The 14,523-nt window shown below is 52.7% G+C and overlaps 1 protein-coding gene across 1 annotated transcript; it reads right to left on the bottom strand.

Moving 5' to 3' along the window:
- Positions 1-5,962: 5,962 nt before the first annotated feature.
- Positions 5,963-12,546, bottom strand: Slc35e4 (solute carrier family 35 member E4). The gene is made up of 2 exons (XM_048449959.3): positions 11,402-12,546; positions 5,963-6,918 (listed from the first exon to the last, which is right to left on the bottom strand). Exons 1-2 carry the CDS (start codon positions 12,018-12,020, stop codon positions 6,485-6,487), a joined length of 1,053 nt encoding a protein of 350 aa, XP_048305916.3. The 5' UTR covers positions 12,021-12,546; the 3' UTR covers positions 5,963-6,484.
- Between the last annotated feature and the right edge of the window lie 1,977 nt (positions 12,547-14,523).

The raw sequence follows: 14,523 nt of genomic DNA, 5'->3' as shown, positions 1-14,523 counted from the left end.
GACTGGCTCTTCCTGAATTTCTTTTCTACTTGAAAGCCTAGAATCCAGCTCTACTTGAATGAAGATCCCTAAAACTAAGGGGACTCGACAGGCTGCCACTGGGAGACAGAGTATTTCTCCACTGCCGTCCCGACCCTTGAACAAAGCAACTGTGGAGATTATATTCAGGGAGCCTAGACATACTCCTACAGGAGCTGGCCCATTCCTGGACATGCTCAGTTGGACTTCACAATTGAAGGAGGAAAGAGTAGACACATTGGGACATGCTGAGCTGAGCTCAGGTCAGGGAGCATATGTATACAAAAGACGGAAGGCAGGAATGCCTCAGCATGCGCAGCCTGCCCAAGGAATCAGCTTTTCAGAAAGAGTACTTTGGGAGTGCATTATACAGGATTCGGCCTGTGAAGGTGCCTGCCTCAACTAGTGGTTAGCAGAGGCAAGGAAGGTTCTGAGGGGTTCGTGGAATGATGGCTGGGATGAGCAGTGTCCTTGTCCTCGGGCTCAGCTGCTGGGCTTTTCTCTGGACACAGCCTGGGTAGAGGACTCTCTGGGTGGTCCTGTTTAAGCCCCGCCTCCTAGGTTGGTTGGTAAAACCTGTGTGGGTAGGAAAGAGACCTGCAGGTGTCTTCCTTAGACTTTCTCTTGGTGTTTTGAGACAGGGTCTCAATATGTAGCCCAGGCTGACCTGGAATTTACTTACTAGGTAGCCTACATTTGCCTCAGAAGCCTCCCAAGTGCTGTGATTGTAGGTATAAGACATCATTTTTCTAGGAAAGGGACACACTTGATTGTATAAAGTAGAGGAAGTGTTTGAGCAGAAGAATGTGGAGTTACAGGAAATGGGGGACAAAAGTGGAAAGGTGTACTTGAAGACAAGACCTTGAAATGGGTTATTAAAACCAAAAGAAGCTGCTCATTTCAAAGTTTGTGGCTGGAGGAGTAAAGGTGTGTGTGTGTGTGTGTGTGTGTGTGTGTGTGTGTGTGTGTGTGTAAGGGAGGTGGCATGAGACCAGCTCTCCACGCAGCCCAGGACTAGCAATCCTCTCTACCCTCCAGAGTGCTGGGATGACTGGTGTGTGCTGCCTGCCAGGCAGAGGGACAGACACGGTCGGGTTACTTCAGGTTACCTTTTGGTAAGGATTAAAGGATTAAAAAAAGTCCAGACAACCTCATTGTCATGGCAGTTACAACTGCCTATTTGGGAACCCGGGCTATCCTTTCTTCCTCCCTTGACTTCTACTGAATAATAACTTGGTTTCAGTTTGCTGGTTGGAACTTCCGCAGGTTTTAGTTTTTAATCTGGCACCTTAAGACCTAGTGCAAAAGCAAATTCAAAATAGTGAACTTCCAGAGATTGTTTTTTGTTTTGTTTTGTCTCAAGACAGAGTTTCTCTGTTTAGCCCTGGATGTCCTGGAACTCGCTCTGTAGACCAGGCTGGCCTCGAAATCAGAGATCACCTGCCTCTGCCTCCCGAGAGCTGGGATTAAAGGTGTGCGCCACCACACAAACTTCCAACATTTTTTAAACAATGTACTACTCTACTCTGGCCCTAACTCTTTCCTCATTGTCATCTGGCCCTGGGCCTCCTGGCTCAGCTCCTCCAGGGAACTGGCAAGATGGCTCAGCAGGGAAGGAGGCTCACGGTGCCTCCTGGGGAAGGACACACGCAAGATGAGTCCTCGATTTGTTTTGTTCCTACTGTTGGTTTGATTTAGATTTTGTTCCTATGTAGCCCAGCCTGGTCTCAAAATCACTATGTAGCTGAAGATAACTGAACTTCTGAACCTCCTGCCTCCACCTCCTGAGTGCTTGGATTAAGACATGAGCCGCCATGGTACTGGCGGGATAAACCTAGTACTTTGATGTGTATTGTACCAATGGAGCCAGAGCCTCAATCCCAAGCCCTCTTGTAGGACTAGAAGGAGAAAGCTTGCCTAACAGGCACACGACCCTTGGGCTCAGTCCCTAGCACTGAAAAAAGGAGTCCTTGTTTGCCCTGACCTTCTCGAATGACAACCCAAGGGTACCAGGGCAGGATGGGAGGGGAAGCCTGGTAGCTAAGGCTGAAACAAGGCTTTGCCTGAAGTCCACAATGGCAGGATGCCCAGCACAGCTCCAACTTCCTGGCTTCCCCCAAGACCTGGCAGGAAGCCTAGGGGCCTGGACTACACCCTGTTCTGTCCAGTAGGAGCAGGCCTGCCCTGAGGTTTTTAGTGTGCAGGTGGCCGCAGAGGAAGTGGAGAGACCAGCTCCCTAGCATCTGTGACAGTGACTCAGGACACTTGGGCTACACATTTCCCAGGCAGCTCCCCAGAGCTGCAGGGTTAGGTTTCACTGCCCCATTTACAGCACGGAGGCACGGGAACTGAAGGCCCTGGCTCCAAGCCACAGCATGTGAGTGCCGGGGACTCAAACCCAGTTCCGACTCCAGAGCTCCTGTTTGTCACTAGTGCAATAGCACACTGCTGCCCCCACTTTCACTTTCCAGGATTTCTGGTACTGATCTTTGTGGAGGGTAGTCTCAATTGTCACCCTGGGGCAATTACCCAGGGGCCTCTGGGCTTGTCTGTGGTGCAGTATATCTTGACTAAGCTAACTGAGGTGGAAAGCTCTGCCCACTGTGAGTAGCACCATTCCCTGAGCTGGGTCCTGGGCTGTCTGAAAAAGGAGAAACTGCCCTGAACACGGATCCATCGCTCCCTCTGGATGTGAGGTGACCAAGTGCTTCAGGCTCCGGCGCTGGACTTACCTGACCAGAGGGACTGTAACCTCAACCTCCGAACCAAAGTCATCCTTTCTTCCTTCAGTGTTGCTTTGATCGGGGTGTTAGCAACAGTAAAAGTGACTAATGCCCCTGTCAACTACAATGTGAAAATATCAAATGGTAAATTTCAGACAGAAATGAATCCTTGCGCTTCTGAGGGTGCACCATTGCGATGCCGTACGTGTCCTGCTTCTGCCCACCCTGGCTATTGGTCTTCGTTATGGTTATCAGATGTGGGGTCCCCATGGTTGTGTGTAACTGACTTATCTTACTTACCAATAAGCACAAGGATAGCAGAGTGAAGTTTGCATTTCAGATATGCCGGAAAGAAGCCTTAAAGCGCTTGCTTTACGTGGAATGGTGAAAGCTGCTGCCCCGCTAAGAAAGGCATCGGACAGTAACTGCTAAGATCAAGACTCGGAAGCTCGAGTCTGTGACACTGTGACAAAAGAGGAAAGTTATCTGTGCTGGCTTGCTGCTGTGCTTCAGGCTGCAGAAGCTCGGGCCAAGTGTGTGGTAAGCATTCAGTTAAGATAGAAATCACAAGAAACGCATGCCTAAAAGAACTTGTCCAGTATAGGGCTGTTTCTGCAGCACTGGATGTCTTGCAATGCTCTGGCCCTTACTGCCACACCCTTACCGCCACCCCCTCCCCCATTCTGGAGGCACTGGTCCGGGAGGCAGGTCTGGTGAGGAAGAAAGGCTGACCTAGCTCTCAGGTGGAGTGTGACCCTGTGATCTGGGCCCCATCTGGAATGGTCACATTCAGTTGGGGCTTCAGACTTGCTGTGGTGGAGGGAGGCAGGCAGTAGAGAGGGAAAGAAGAGCTTTTTCCCCCCGGAAGGCAACATTTGTTATCCTGGGCAAACCGAGCAGCAGTGACTGGATACAAAGATCATGAAGCCTCAGAGAGGTGAGGCCACTTGCCCAAGACAACAGAGTCCCAGAGGGACGGTGACCTTGCAATGAGATTCCTGCTGCTATGGTCATCACTAGCAGTGACTGTGGGGTCACAAAATTAGCCAGGTTTCCTGCTGTGAGTAGGAAGACTAGTAGTGAGACCCTGGCTTTCTGCTGCTGGTCTCTGCTTCTGCTGGAAACTGATTAGAGGACCGTGGGGACATCAATTCAGTTACTGGTGATAAGCCAGCACCTACGTCCAGCACAGATCCATCTAACCCCTATCCTGTCCCCACACCACCAGGCTTTGACGTGTATGTGTGTGTGTGTGTGGGGGGGGTTCGGGGAATGACTCTCCAGGCAGCAAGCATCTCCTGAGGCCAAAGAGCCTGGGTGAGGCCAGGCAGGGACACTCCTAGGGTGGTGTGGAGTGCCTCCAATAAGAAAGACAAGAGTCACCAAGGGGGCTTTCCCCAGCCAAAGCTTCTCTTCTCTCCTGCCCAGCCCAGCCTGAGAGTGGAATCCAGAGATGGGCAAGCTGCTAAGGGTGGGACAGACCAAACCAGTGGCATCTCTGAGTCATAGAGAGGTGGGTGGCAGTGACTCAGCAAGGTCCTCTGTAAGGCCAGCCTGGGTGGAGGCTGAGGCTAGGAACCCCTATGTCTGTCTGTGTTCCTTGCCATTCACCACCCGTCCCTCTCCCACCCAGCCTCAGGCCACCCTCCACATGCCCTGGCACAGGAGTCGTTTAGGAACAAATACGTAGTTCCTCTCTTGATCCCAGCCTCCCCACCTCCCACACCTGCTCTAACTCTGTCCTCACTCAGAAGGACCCTATTTCCAGGTGGATCTGCAACTGTGGTGGGGAGCAGGGTGTGAGTGACTAGCCACCTAAGATAATGATGGTCATTTGGTACTGGTCACTCCTCCTTCCTCGCCACTGGGCTCCCATAGGGACCATTACAACACTGAGCATCATTTACTGGTGCTCAGAAGGAAGGGGAGGGGCTAGAGATGTAGCTCAATTGGTAGGATGCTGTTTGCCCGGCATGCTTGAAGCCTCAGTACTGCATAAGCCCAAGTGTTGTGATAAACACGCCTGTAACCCCAGCCCTCTGGAGGAGAGGCAGGAGGATCAAGAGTCCAGAGTCACTCTCAGTACATGGTGGCTTTCCAGCCAGACTAGGCTACATGAAACCCTATCTCAAAACAACAACAGAAAGAAAGAGAGGAGGGAGGGAGGGAGGGAGGGAGGGAGGGAGGGAGGGAGGAAGGAAGGAAGGGAGGGAGGGAGGGAGGATGGAAGGGAGGGAGGAAGGAAGGAAGAAGACAGAAAGAAAGGAAGAAAGAAAGAAAGAAAGAAAGAAAGAAGGAAGGAAGGAAGGAAGGAAGGAAGGAAGGAAAGAAAGAAAGAAAGAAAGAAAGAAAGAAAGAAAGAAAGAAAGAAAGAAAGAAAGAAGAAAAATGCAGTCTAAACAGGGAGAGCAGTTAGGGTGACAGAGCAGGGTCCAGTCCCAGGCCTTTGTGCCTCAGGCTAGGTTCTTATTCACTGTAATAGGTATAGGGACTTAGCTGTCTGTCACCAAAGACTGAGAGATGGATAGACAAAGCTGGGGCCAACCAACTGGGGAGCTCTTGGCTAGGTTCACAGAATGAAAGGCCTACTCCCTAGGCCCTAGGCTAGTGTGGGCGCATCCTTGGTGCCTGCTCCTCCATGAAGCTGTCCTTATGATTGATTCTGTGTACCCACAACCCTAGACTCAACCCCCCTCACCAGGCCTCCTTGAAGGGAGAGTAGCATGCTGGGGTCTTTCTCTTACAGGTAAGGATGTGTCTAGGAGAAGGGAGGAGGGCAGAGGGCATATAGGAAAAGGGACCAGATGGGACAGCACAAGTGAAGGTTCTGGTGAGTGAGCTGGGATTGTACTCAGCGAGACTGTGCCCAAGACAAGTGAGATAGGAGTCTGGCGAGGACACAGAATAAGGGGGACTTGTGGTATATAGTAGGAAGCCCTGACTTCATCCTCAGAGCAGAGTGGGACTCCAGAGCACATGTGTTTTAGGAAGATCTCTCTAAGAGGAGAGAGGGCATATGTGGGGGGTGGAGGGGGGGCAGAGCAGGGCCACTACCACTATCCTGAAGCTGGACAATGGTAGCCTGGCCAGTAGAGGGCCTTGTAGAGAGCAGTGTTAGGCTGGAGGCTAACACAGAGTCAAAGGAGTTAGGGAGAACCATGCGGTGGCCAACCACTCCCTTTACGTCCCCTTGACTGTAGCCCCAAGGAATGACACAGATGTCCAAGCAAAAATAGTTTATTTAAGGATGGAAGACCCAAATCCGGGGGAGGAGGCACTGGAGTGAGGCTACGGTAGCTACCTGAAGTTGGCACAGGCTACCCCAAGTTTTTGGAGGAGCCCAGCAATGAAAAAGCCTTCTATGGTGTGCCTCACGGCCTCCCCCACCGGAGGAAGGATTGTGCAACCGTCGGGCATCGTCTTCATAACACATTGAGGTTTTCTAAGTTTGCCCAGCAATTTTCATCGTAATACTTGACCCTAATCATAATGACTCATCTGACAGGCACACATGCCAGACTTGGACCTGCCATCCAGTGGCGGGCCTTGCTGTAACAGGTGAGGCTGTCAGGGGCAGGGCGGAGGGTGTCTCTCTGAAGGTCCCTGACCTCCCGGGCAGCCCTTCTAAAAGGCACCTCCTTTCCCTGGCCTGGCAGACATAGCACCTCTCCTCTTAACCTCATTGTCCATGGTTAGAGTCAGGCTAGGGCTGTCCAGGTATGGCTCATGTGCTCCCGCAGGTCTCAAAGACCTTTGTCAGGCTGGTCCCTGTGCCACAATCCCCGACGGGTAGCCCAGCAGGCCACGAACTCACAGTTGTGGTAAAGAAACATTCCTGAAAGGGTGAGCGCGATGCCCAAATAGCTGAGTGCACTGAGGTGACTGCCGAACAGGAGCCGGGACAGGATGAGGTTGCCCACAACTGTGAGGTTGCCCAGTACGTGGACGGTGAGGGCGGACGTGAGTGCCAGCAAGGAGAAGCTGGCCAGGTTGTAGACCACAGACAAGAAGCAGCTGAGCAGGACACAGGCCCAGAGACGACAGTCAGTGGGAGCCAGCGGTGGGGCCACCCCAGCCTCCATCACCAGAGCCGCACCTGCCAGCAGGCAGAAACTGGGCAAAGAGGTGGCATACAGCAGAGTCACCGCGTCCAGCCTCTCTTCCTGCAGCAGAGCACCTGCAACCAGGAAAGTGGCTGTCATCACTGGGATCGAGGCAGCACCCAGAACCAGCCCTTACACCCCATCCTCATGACCCAGCCTCCTGGAAGCCGCCCCTCACTCAGCAGGGTTAGTGGCTCCTGTTGTGAGACGTCACTTGCCAGGCCAGCTGGGCTTGTGACCTGTGCCCACTCCTCCCTTCTAGGTAACAGCTCACAAAGGTAACGTGTACAAAAGCCTTAATGTGGTGAATGTGTAGGAGATGTAGAAAATAAAACATCCCTACGGCTCCAGCCGGGAAGCAGGGACCGAGCACAGAGCACTTAATGGCTACAAGGAAAGAAAGGGAGAAGGAGCTGGGGGTGGGGATGGGGGGTGCAGAGGAGGAGGGGGAAGGAAGAAGCAAAGAAGTTCGATAAAATAGTTTTGAGTCAAAATGGTGAGACTAGTCATCACCCCATTCACTTATGGCCGCCGGGTGACAAAGGACCAACAAGACAGTCATTGTTGGCTCTTGGCAGCTACTCACTGTTTACGATTTCAAATCAGGGTGTTTGGCTGCCTTCAGTTTTTTTTTTAAACAATTTTATGATTTCATGCAGGCAAGGCTGGCCATGAGCTCTCCATGTAGCTGAGGCTTGCCTTGAATTCTTCATCCTCTTGTCTAACCCTGTATTGTCACCCCCACCACCACTTCCAACTGCTGGGATTACAGGTGTGCATCACCATGTCTGGTTTGATAATCTGCAAATAATCTAAACAAAAAACAAAAACAAAAAACTACCAGCAGTGGGGCTTGTCAAGATGAATCCAGAATTCAAAGACAGCCTTTTAGATTTCCAAGGAAAAGCACAAGCGTGGTTGTATGACCTATGTTCATACCACCGCGACCATCAAAGGCCAACACGGTGTGAAATGGCCATGTGTACCCAAGGACAGAGACCAGACAGAGCCTTCTCCAAGTCTTAGTAGAGGAGAGACGACAATTGGTACCGGCGTCCTCCTGGGCCTCCTAGATCTCTCTGTTTCCTGACACACACTTTCCAAAGAGCCCCACAGTGCTTACTCACTGCCCATGTTTAGAACAGGAAATGGCATTTATTCCCCTCTCAGTTCATCCTGCTGTTTGGGCTGGGTTCTCTAGGCAACAGTCACTCCAACTCAAGCGTTTCTAGAAAGGAGCAGAGTGGCTCCTGCACATTCACTCCAAAGTTAGTACCTGAGGAGCTGGTTGAGGCTTGGGCCTGAAAGACACCAGGACAGGAAGGTCTGGTTTCAGGTGGACTTCACCCTCCAGGGTAGCCCCTGCACCTGTCCTGCATCCTGCCAACCCCCTCCCTGCAGCCCACAGAAGGGCAGTGGTTGCTGTGGCAGAAGTGACTAACTCGCAGAACGTTAGCCTGTGGTGCTGACTCCTCGGTCACCCCACCCTTGCCAGCCCATCTACACCATCCTCTGCTTTTCCAGAGACATTTCGTGGTTCCTGCTGGTGCTGGGACCCAGCCCAGGGCCTCCCTCCCTAAGAAAACTCTCTAGCACTGAGCTACACAGTCCAGGCCCCTCCAAAGGCATTTTTATTTATGGGATATTTTGAGGGGTGAGAGGTTGAAACAAGGTCTTTAACATTAAATATTACATCATGTATATGTATGATGTGTGTATCTGTAGATCACACATACACAGTTTGTGTGAGGTATGTGTGTGCATATGTGGAGTATGTGGCGGTCACAGAACAACTTTCAGGAATTGGTTCTTTCCTTCCTCTGTGGGTTCTAAGCACCAAGCTCAGGTCATCTGTGCAGCCAAAGCTTTCACCTACTAAAACCGCCTCACCGGCTCTGAGCCACAGGCCTTCCATGTAGCTCACGCTGGCCTAGAACACTCTACAGATCCCAGGCTGGCCCATACTAGCCTAGCCCTGAGGCACTCCTACCTCAGTTTCTAAAGTGATGGGATTACAGGCATGTGCCACCATGCCAGGTTGAAATGGTATTTTATTTTTCTGCTTCTAGACAGAGTTAGACTTTGTAACCCCAGCTGGCTTTGAACTCATGATCCTCCCAGGGTACAGGGATTGCAGGCATGCATGTCCACACCTGCTTCAAAGGCACTTTCATGTCAGTATCTGAACACACATCACCCCTGCTGCAAACACGCAGCAGTGACCTATTTAAACCCTCACCTCTTGTCTTCTTTCCACTTTGTGCCTTCCCTGGATGTGTGACATACTCAGCGCCCTGTCTCGGTCTCCTCGTAGATAGCATGGGGAGGAACAGCACACACACCCAGTGTACATTACCCAGCACCAGAGCTGACCCCCCAGCTCTCCTCCTGATGCCTGACGGCTCTGCCACAGCCTGTGTCCCATCTCAGGATGCCCTTTCCTGCTCTGTTGCCATGGTGGTGACTGCACAGCTCCCTCCGCAGCCTTCTCAAGCCCACACCACACCTGCACCCACCTTGCTCTACAGCTTCCCTCCTGCAAAGTGTCCTCCCTCTGGGGGCTCAAAGGATGAGGACCAAGTGAGGTTCTGAAACACAGGTGGGTACAGATGACAACAGCTTGGCAGGCTGGCACCTCACTTCCTTGTCTGTTTGGCTATGAGGGTGGTATTTCTCCACTGAGCCTGTAGCTGGCCCACATAGGAGGGAAGAGGCTCTCAGGCTGCCTGCGCTCACTCTCTGGATCCCTAGGCCCTGTTCTCATGGCAGCTGCTCTCAGGGAAGGATCCAGCACCAGGGAACATCTGTCTACTCTAGTCTGAATCTGGCCCAAGAGTCTCTAGCAAAGAAAAACTTCCTCTTTTTAAAAATCCGTTCCAAGCCCTGGATCCAGTCCACTCCCCCATCTCAGCGAGGCTCCCGTTTCTGTTAGTGGAACCGTTAGCTTTCTTTAGCACCTGGCCCAAATGCATGCAGCCTAATCCGATTACCCATCTGATGTCAACGGATATCAAAACCACCAATTAAAGACATCATTTTAATTTCTTCTCTATGCCAGACCCCAGGTCAGGTGCTGAGGACACAAATGCCCCACAGCCTGTCAGGTTGTGAAGCAGATGGGTGACTAATAGCTCTGAATAGCCCATAGCTGGCAAAGAAGAGGGCACCCAACACACTCATTGTAAGAAACTGAGTCTTGAGAGGGAAGAAGGGAGCTGGCACAAGCCAAGAGGTGGCTGGGTGTCAATAACATGCCACTATGAACATGTCTGAATGCCCTGATGCCTGGTTAGTCACAGCCCCTCCTACCCACAGGAGCTGCCCAGAGCCCAGCATGAAGAGTACTTGGCTCTGGCAGGTGCAATGTGGGCCTAGAAGCTGGGGCCTTCTCTGCTTGATGTCCCTGCCCAGGAAGGCCCTACAGGGTCGGATTTCCCTGAACCAACTCAAGGCCCAGCTCAGGCCTCAGCTCATGTAACCTGAGGGCTAAAATAGACTGGGCTTTCACCCTGCCCATGGGGGTAGGGTGAAGATGGGGATAGGACCTTTGAGTCCCAGTCGAAGATGCCAGGCAGGACAGAGTCCACACTTCACAGTTCCTCAGTTGAGGCTGCCCCAACCATACTCGGCGCCCTGGAAACCCTTTACTTTCCATACTCAACTCTTCTACTTCTTCCTTATGCTAAGGTGGAGGGAGGGTAGGGCTATGACTCAAATGCCCCTCAGCTGCCCAGACAGGAAGTCAGCCTCCACAAAGGCATACTGGAGCTGGGCGGGCAATTGCACCTTACTTCGACTCTGAGTCCTGCTGCCCACTCCCGACAGCCACCACCCAGTCACACAGACCAGACTTGGACGTCCAGGGAGCCTCGTGACCCTGGGACAACCATACACCTCTTTGGCAGCAGTTGGAAGGCTGAGACAGGAGGATCACAAGTTTGAGGTCAGCCTGAGCTTCACAGCAAGACAGCCTGCTCTCCCCTCTCCCCCTCCCACTGTAAAACACTCTCTTATCAGTTCTGTTGTCCCCTGTACTGTGAAGATGGAGGTGGAAATGGCTGTGACAACTGGTGATCAACACGCAGTATCAGACTGTCACACTGTGGCCACTAGTAAGCGCTTCCCTGGCTTGGATAAACCGTTGCTCCCAATCAGTTCACGCCCTGGCTGCTTTCCTTTTCTTCCCTAGGTCACACTGGCCTTCTGGGTTCATAATCTTAGGACGTATAGCTTAGGCAGCATAGAGTCTGAGTGCCGGGTTCAAATATTGCCTTTGCTGTTCACTGGCACAAGGCCCAGGCAGAGACTCCACAGCTGTCAAATGGGGATAATAAAGGACCTGACTGACTCAAGGAGAGGCCGTAGGAGGACCCAGTGGGACAAAAGGCTTGCCAAGTTATAGAGCACACTTCGCCAGCAACTGTTATTAACTATGCCTCTAAGGCGTAAGTTTGAGGTCTGAACTCCCTGAATTCTGTCAAAGGGGATCACTGCCACCCCTTGACAAAACATCCCAGCCACACACCACACCTCCTCAGATGGAGACCAGGCACTCACTCTGTTGAACGGACTTGAAGCCTCGGAGACAGGTGGCCACTAGCAAGAAGCCACAGCCAGCTGAGGGTGCCCGGATCTCTCCAGCTAAGCTGCATGCAGCTCCCAGGCAGAGCGGGCCCATGGCAGCAAACTGTAAGGGATGGTGTCTTCGGCCAAGTAGCAGCGCAGACAAGGCCAATGTGAACAGTGGTGTGGTGGTGGTGGCCAGTTGCGCTAGGTCCAAGGGTACAGTGCTCAGGCCCACATTGCCGCAGGCCATGGAGGTACCAAAGGTGAGACTGAGCAGTAACACTCTGCCTTGGATGCTGCGGGGCATGGGCCGCCGGGCCCCCCAGTGGCATGCCAGGGCAGCTGCCAGCATGTGCAGTGCTGACAGAAGCAGGGGCCGTCCGAAGCCATGCACTGTGAAAATCCACTTGTTGAGACTTGACATGCTGGCTCCTGCCAACAGCCACACCAGTGCTGCCACAACCACTCTGACCCGAGCAGGCTGCCCAAGGACCTGAGGGCTGTCAGGAGGCCACTTGGGGCGGCCATGCTCCCGGACACTTCCATCCACAGCCACTGCTTCGGCTGAGGTCATCCTGCCTTCATGGCGCTCCAGTGGGCAGCGGCACATCCGCACCAGAAGGGCTGGGCCAGGTCCTGATTCCTCAGACAAGAGAAGGCACTGCACCGCTTCAAGAGCTAGACCCTAGAGCTACCTTGAGGGCAAAACGGAGGTTGTAGCTGCTGGGATGCCGGACTGCCTGGTATCACTCCCGTACCAGGGGAAATTTTCACTCTCCTCCACGCCCCAAGCTCACGCGATGCTCTTACATGGAATCCTCTTGGGTTTTTTCCTCTTCGGCCCTCACACCGTCAGAGTGAAGAAACTGACCCCCGACCTCCGTATTTGGTGCTCAGGCCATGACCAGACAAGGCAGGGACGATCGCGCTCCGATCGTGGAAGCAAAGGTGGCAGCCGCTGCTCCCCCAGTCCCCCTCGCCTCTGACAGCGAAGGAATAGGGGAGAAAAGGCCGGTGGTCGTGTATCTGCGAGCTCGGCCTGGCTGCAGCTGCTCTGGCTGCTCTGGCTGCTCTGGCTGCTCTGGCTGCTCTGGCGGCTCTGGCTGTGGCTCGGCTCCGGATCTGGCAGCGTAGAGCTCGGGGCTCCAGTCCGGCCCTGCGCGCTCGCGCCGCTCCACACTCCCGACCCCGCCCTCTCCGTGGCTACCGAAGCAGCGCTCCACCCGGAAAGTTGGGCTCAGCCGGCCCCGCCCCACGAGGCCCCGCCCCGGAGCCCAGAGGACGTCTAGCCCCTCCCACAGCCTTTGCGCCTTCAGGCTGGGCTTGAGCATCTGCGGGCAAAGTCTCTTAGTGGGGAGTGTCGGCGTTACCCGCCACCTACTGGAATCCGGGCCGTCACCAGCACCAACAAGAGCCTCCCTTAAAGACCAGTATCCAGCGCTGGAAACCCTGGTGTATCCTGCAGAGATGTCCCAAAGCTGTGGTCAAGAAGCAGGGCGACGAAGAGGGATCCCTGATTCCAGACCACAAATGTCTCCAGAGACCTTGGAATTTAGCAGAGCTGGACCACATGGTCCCTTAAGACTGCCTCATCTTGTTACCCCTCCATTGCCCTCTAAATCCTTTCTCCCCTGCCAGGCCAGGGCGGCGCCCCCTCTGGGCCAGCAGAAGGGGAAGTGAATCACCAGGTCTAACCACAGCTACGAGAAGCAGTGTACCGCGGGCTGACATCCATCCCGGGCTAGCCGACCCCGTATGCTGCTCTCTGGGCACTCTGAGGTGACTCACAGCTGGACTTCCTGGGGCTCACAGGACAGAATCCTGGGCCGAGAAGCAGAGCAGCTGTCACTAAAATCTTGTTCCTGGGTGGGTCTTGGATTTCCCATCCGAAAATGAGATGGTCTCTGAATTCAGGATTGGTTACGCCCCTCACCCCGGAGGCCGATTCCAAGCACAGCTTGCTCCTAGGTGATCAAGAATCAAGGCTCATAAAAAAATAAATAAATAAATAAATAAATAAAATAAGGCCGGGCGGTGGTGGCGCACGCCTTTAATCCCAGCACTTGGGAGGCAAAGGCAGGCGGATCTCTGTGAGTTCGAGGCCAGCCTGGTCTACAAGAGCTAGTTCCAGGACAGGCACCAAAAACTACAGAGAAACCCTGTCTCAAAAATCAAAAAAAAAAAAAAAAAAAGAATCAAGGCTCATCCTGGAACCTAGCTTCTTTCCAGTCATTGGATTTCTGGGGAAGCTCCCGCCCACCTGGACAGGCATCACCTGGGTCTGTCACCTGACTAACAAGTCCTAGACGACAACCTGCCAAGAAAAACAAGGTCGCAAAGCGGGACTAGTAGCTCGGCCCGCAGCACCCCCTGGTGGTCATAACCTCGCATGGCTGTAAGTGTTCCAGATCCCTTCACAACCCTCAAAGGTGAAAATAAGCCAGTCTCCCACTGGAGACCTGAATCGGACTTCTGTCACGGATGAACCATAATCTGCATTATCACACTTGCCTCTGATGACTCTGATGCCGTGGGAGCTCGTAGATCGCTGCTGAGTAGCCCAAGTTGAAGGACAGGGACTGTAGAAAGGGGACTTCCAGGCAGAGGACCAAAATCTGGGGCATTTAGATAGTTTCTCCAAAAAGAGCTATGGGAGGGAAACTGAGTCAAACACACACACATACTCACACTCACACACACACTTTTTTAAGAGGAGGAATTTGGGTTCTTGTGAGTTATATTCCTCTGGGATTTTTAATCCATTATCCACCAAGCTTCTTTCAATTAAAAAGTATTGCTTCCGATTTTAAAATTGTTGTGGGGTAATCTTTTTTGTACACTGTAAAGATGTATCTCTGCCTACGCCACCTCCTGATTAGTTTAATAAAAGCTGAAAGGCCAATAACTAGGCAGGAGAGAATAGGTGGGACTTCCAGGCAGAGAGAGGAACTGGGAGGAGGAATCTAGGCCCATGGATTTCGCCAGCAGACTCTAAGCAAGTCAGATGTGCCATACTGAGGAAAAGTAAAGAGCCACGTGGCAGAATGTAGATTTAAAAATATGTGTTTATTAGCAAGAGCTAGTTGGAAATAAGCCTAAGCTAAAAGCCAAGT

The sequence above is a fragment of the Myodes glareolus genome, chromosome 8 (assembly GCF_982192425.1).
Source record: "Myodes glareolus chromosome 8, mMyoGla1.1, whole genome shotgun sequence".
In the NCBI taxonomy this organism is placed as follows: Eukaryota; Metazoa; Chordata; class Mammalia; order Rodentia; family Cricetidae; genus Myodes; species Myodes glareolus.
Note: the sequence above shows the minus strand (reverse complement) of the source record. Positions and strands in the feature narration are given on the sequence as shown.

Coding starts and splice junctions, on each gene's coding strand:
- Slc35e4 (XM_048449959.3), bottom strand. CDS start 12,020: ATGTGCCGCTGCCCACTGGAGCGCCATGAAGGCAGGATGACCTCAGCC. Junction 6,919..11,401: donor CTTCAAGTCCGTTCAACAGA/GTGAGTGCCTGG, acceptor TCCTGGTTGCAG/GTGCTCTGCTGCAGGAAGAG.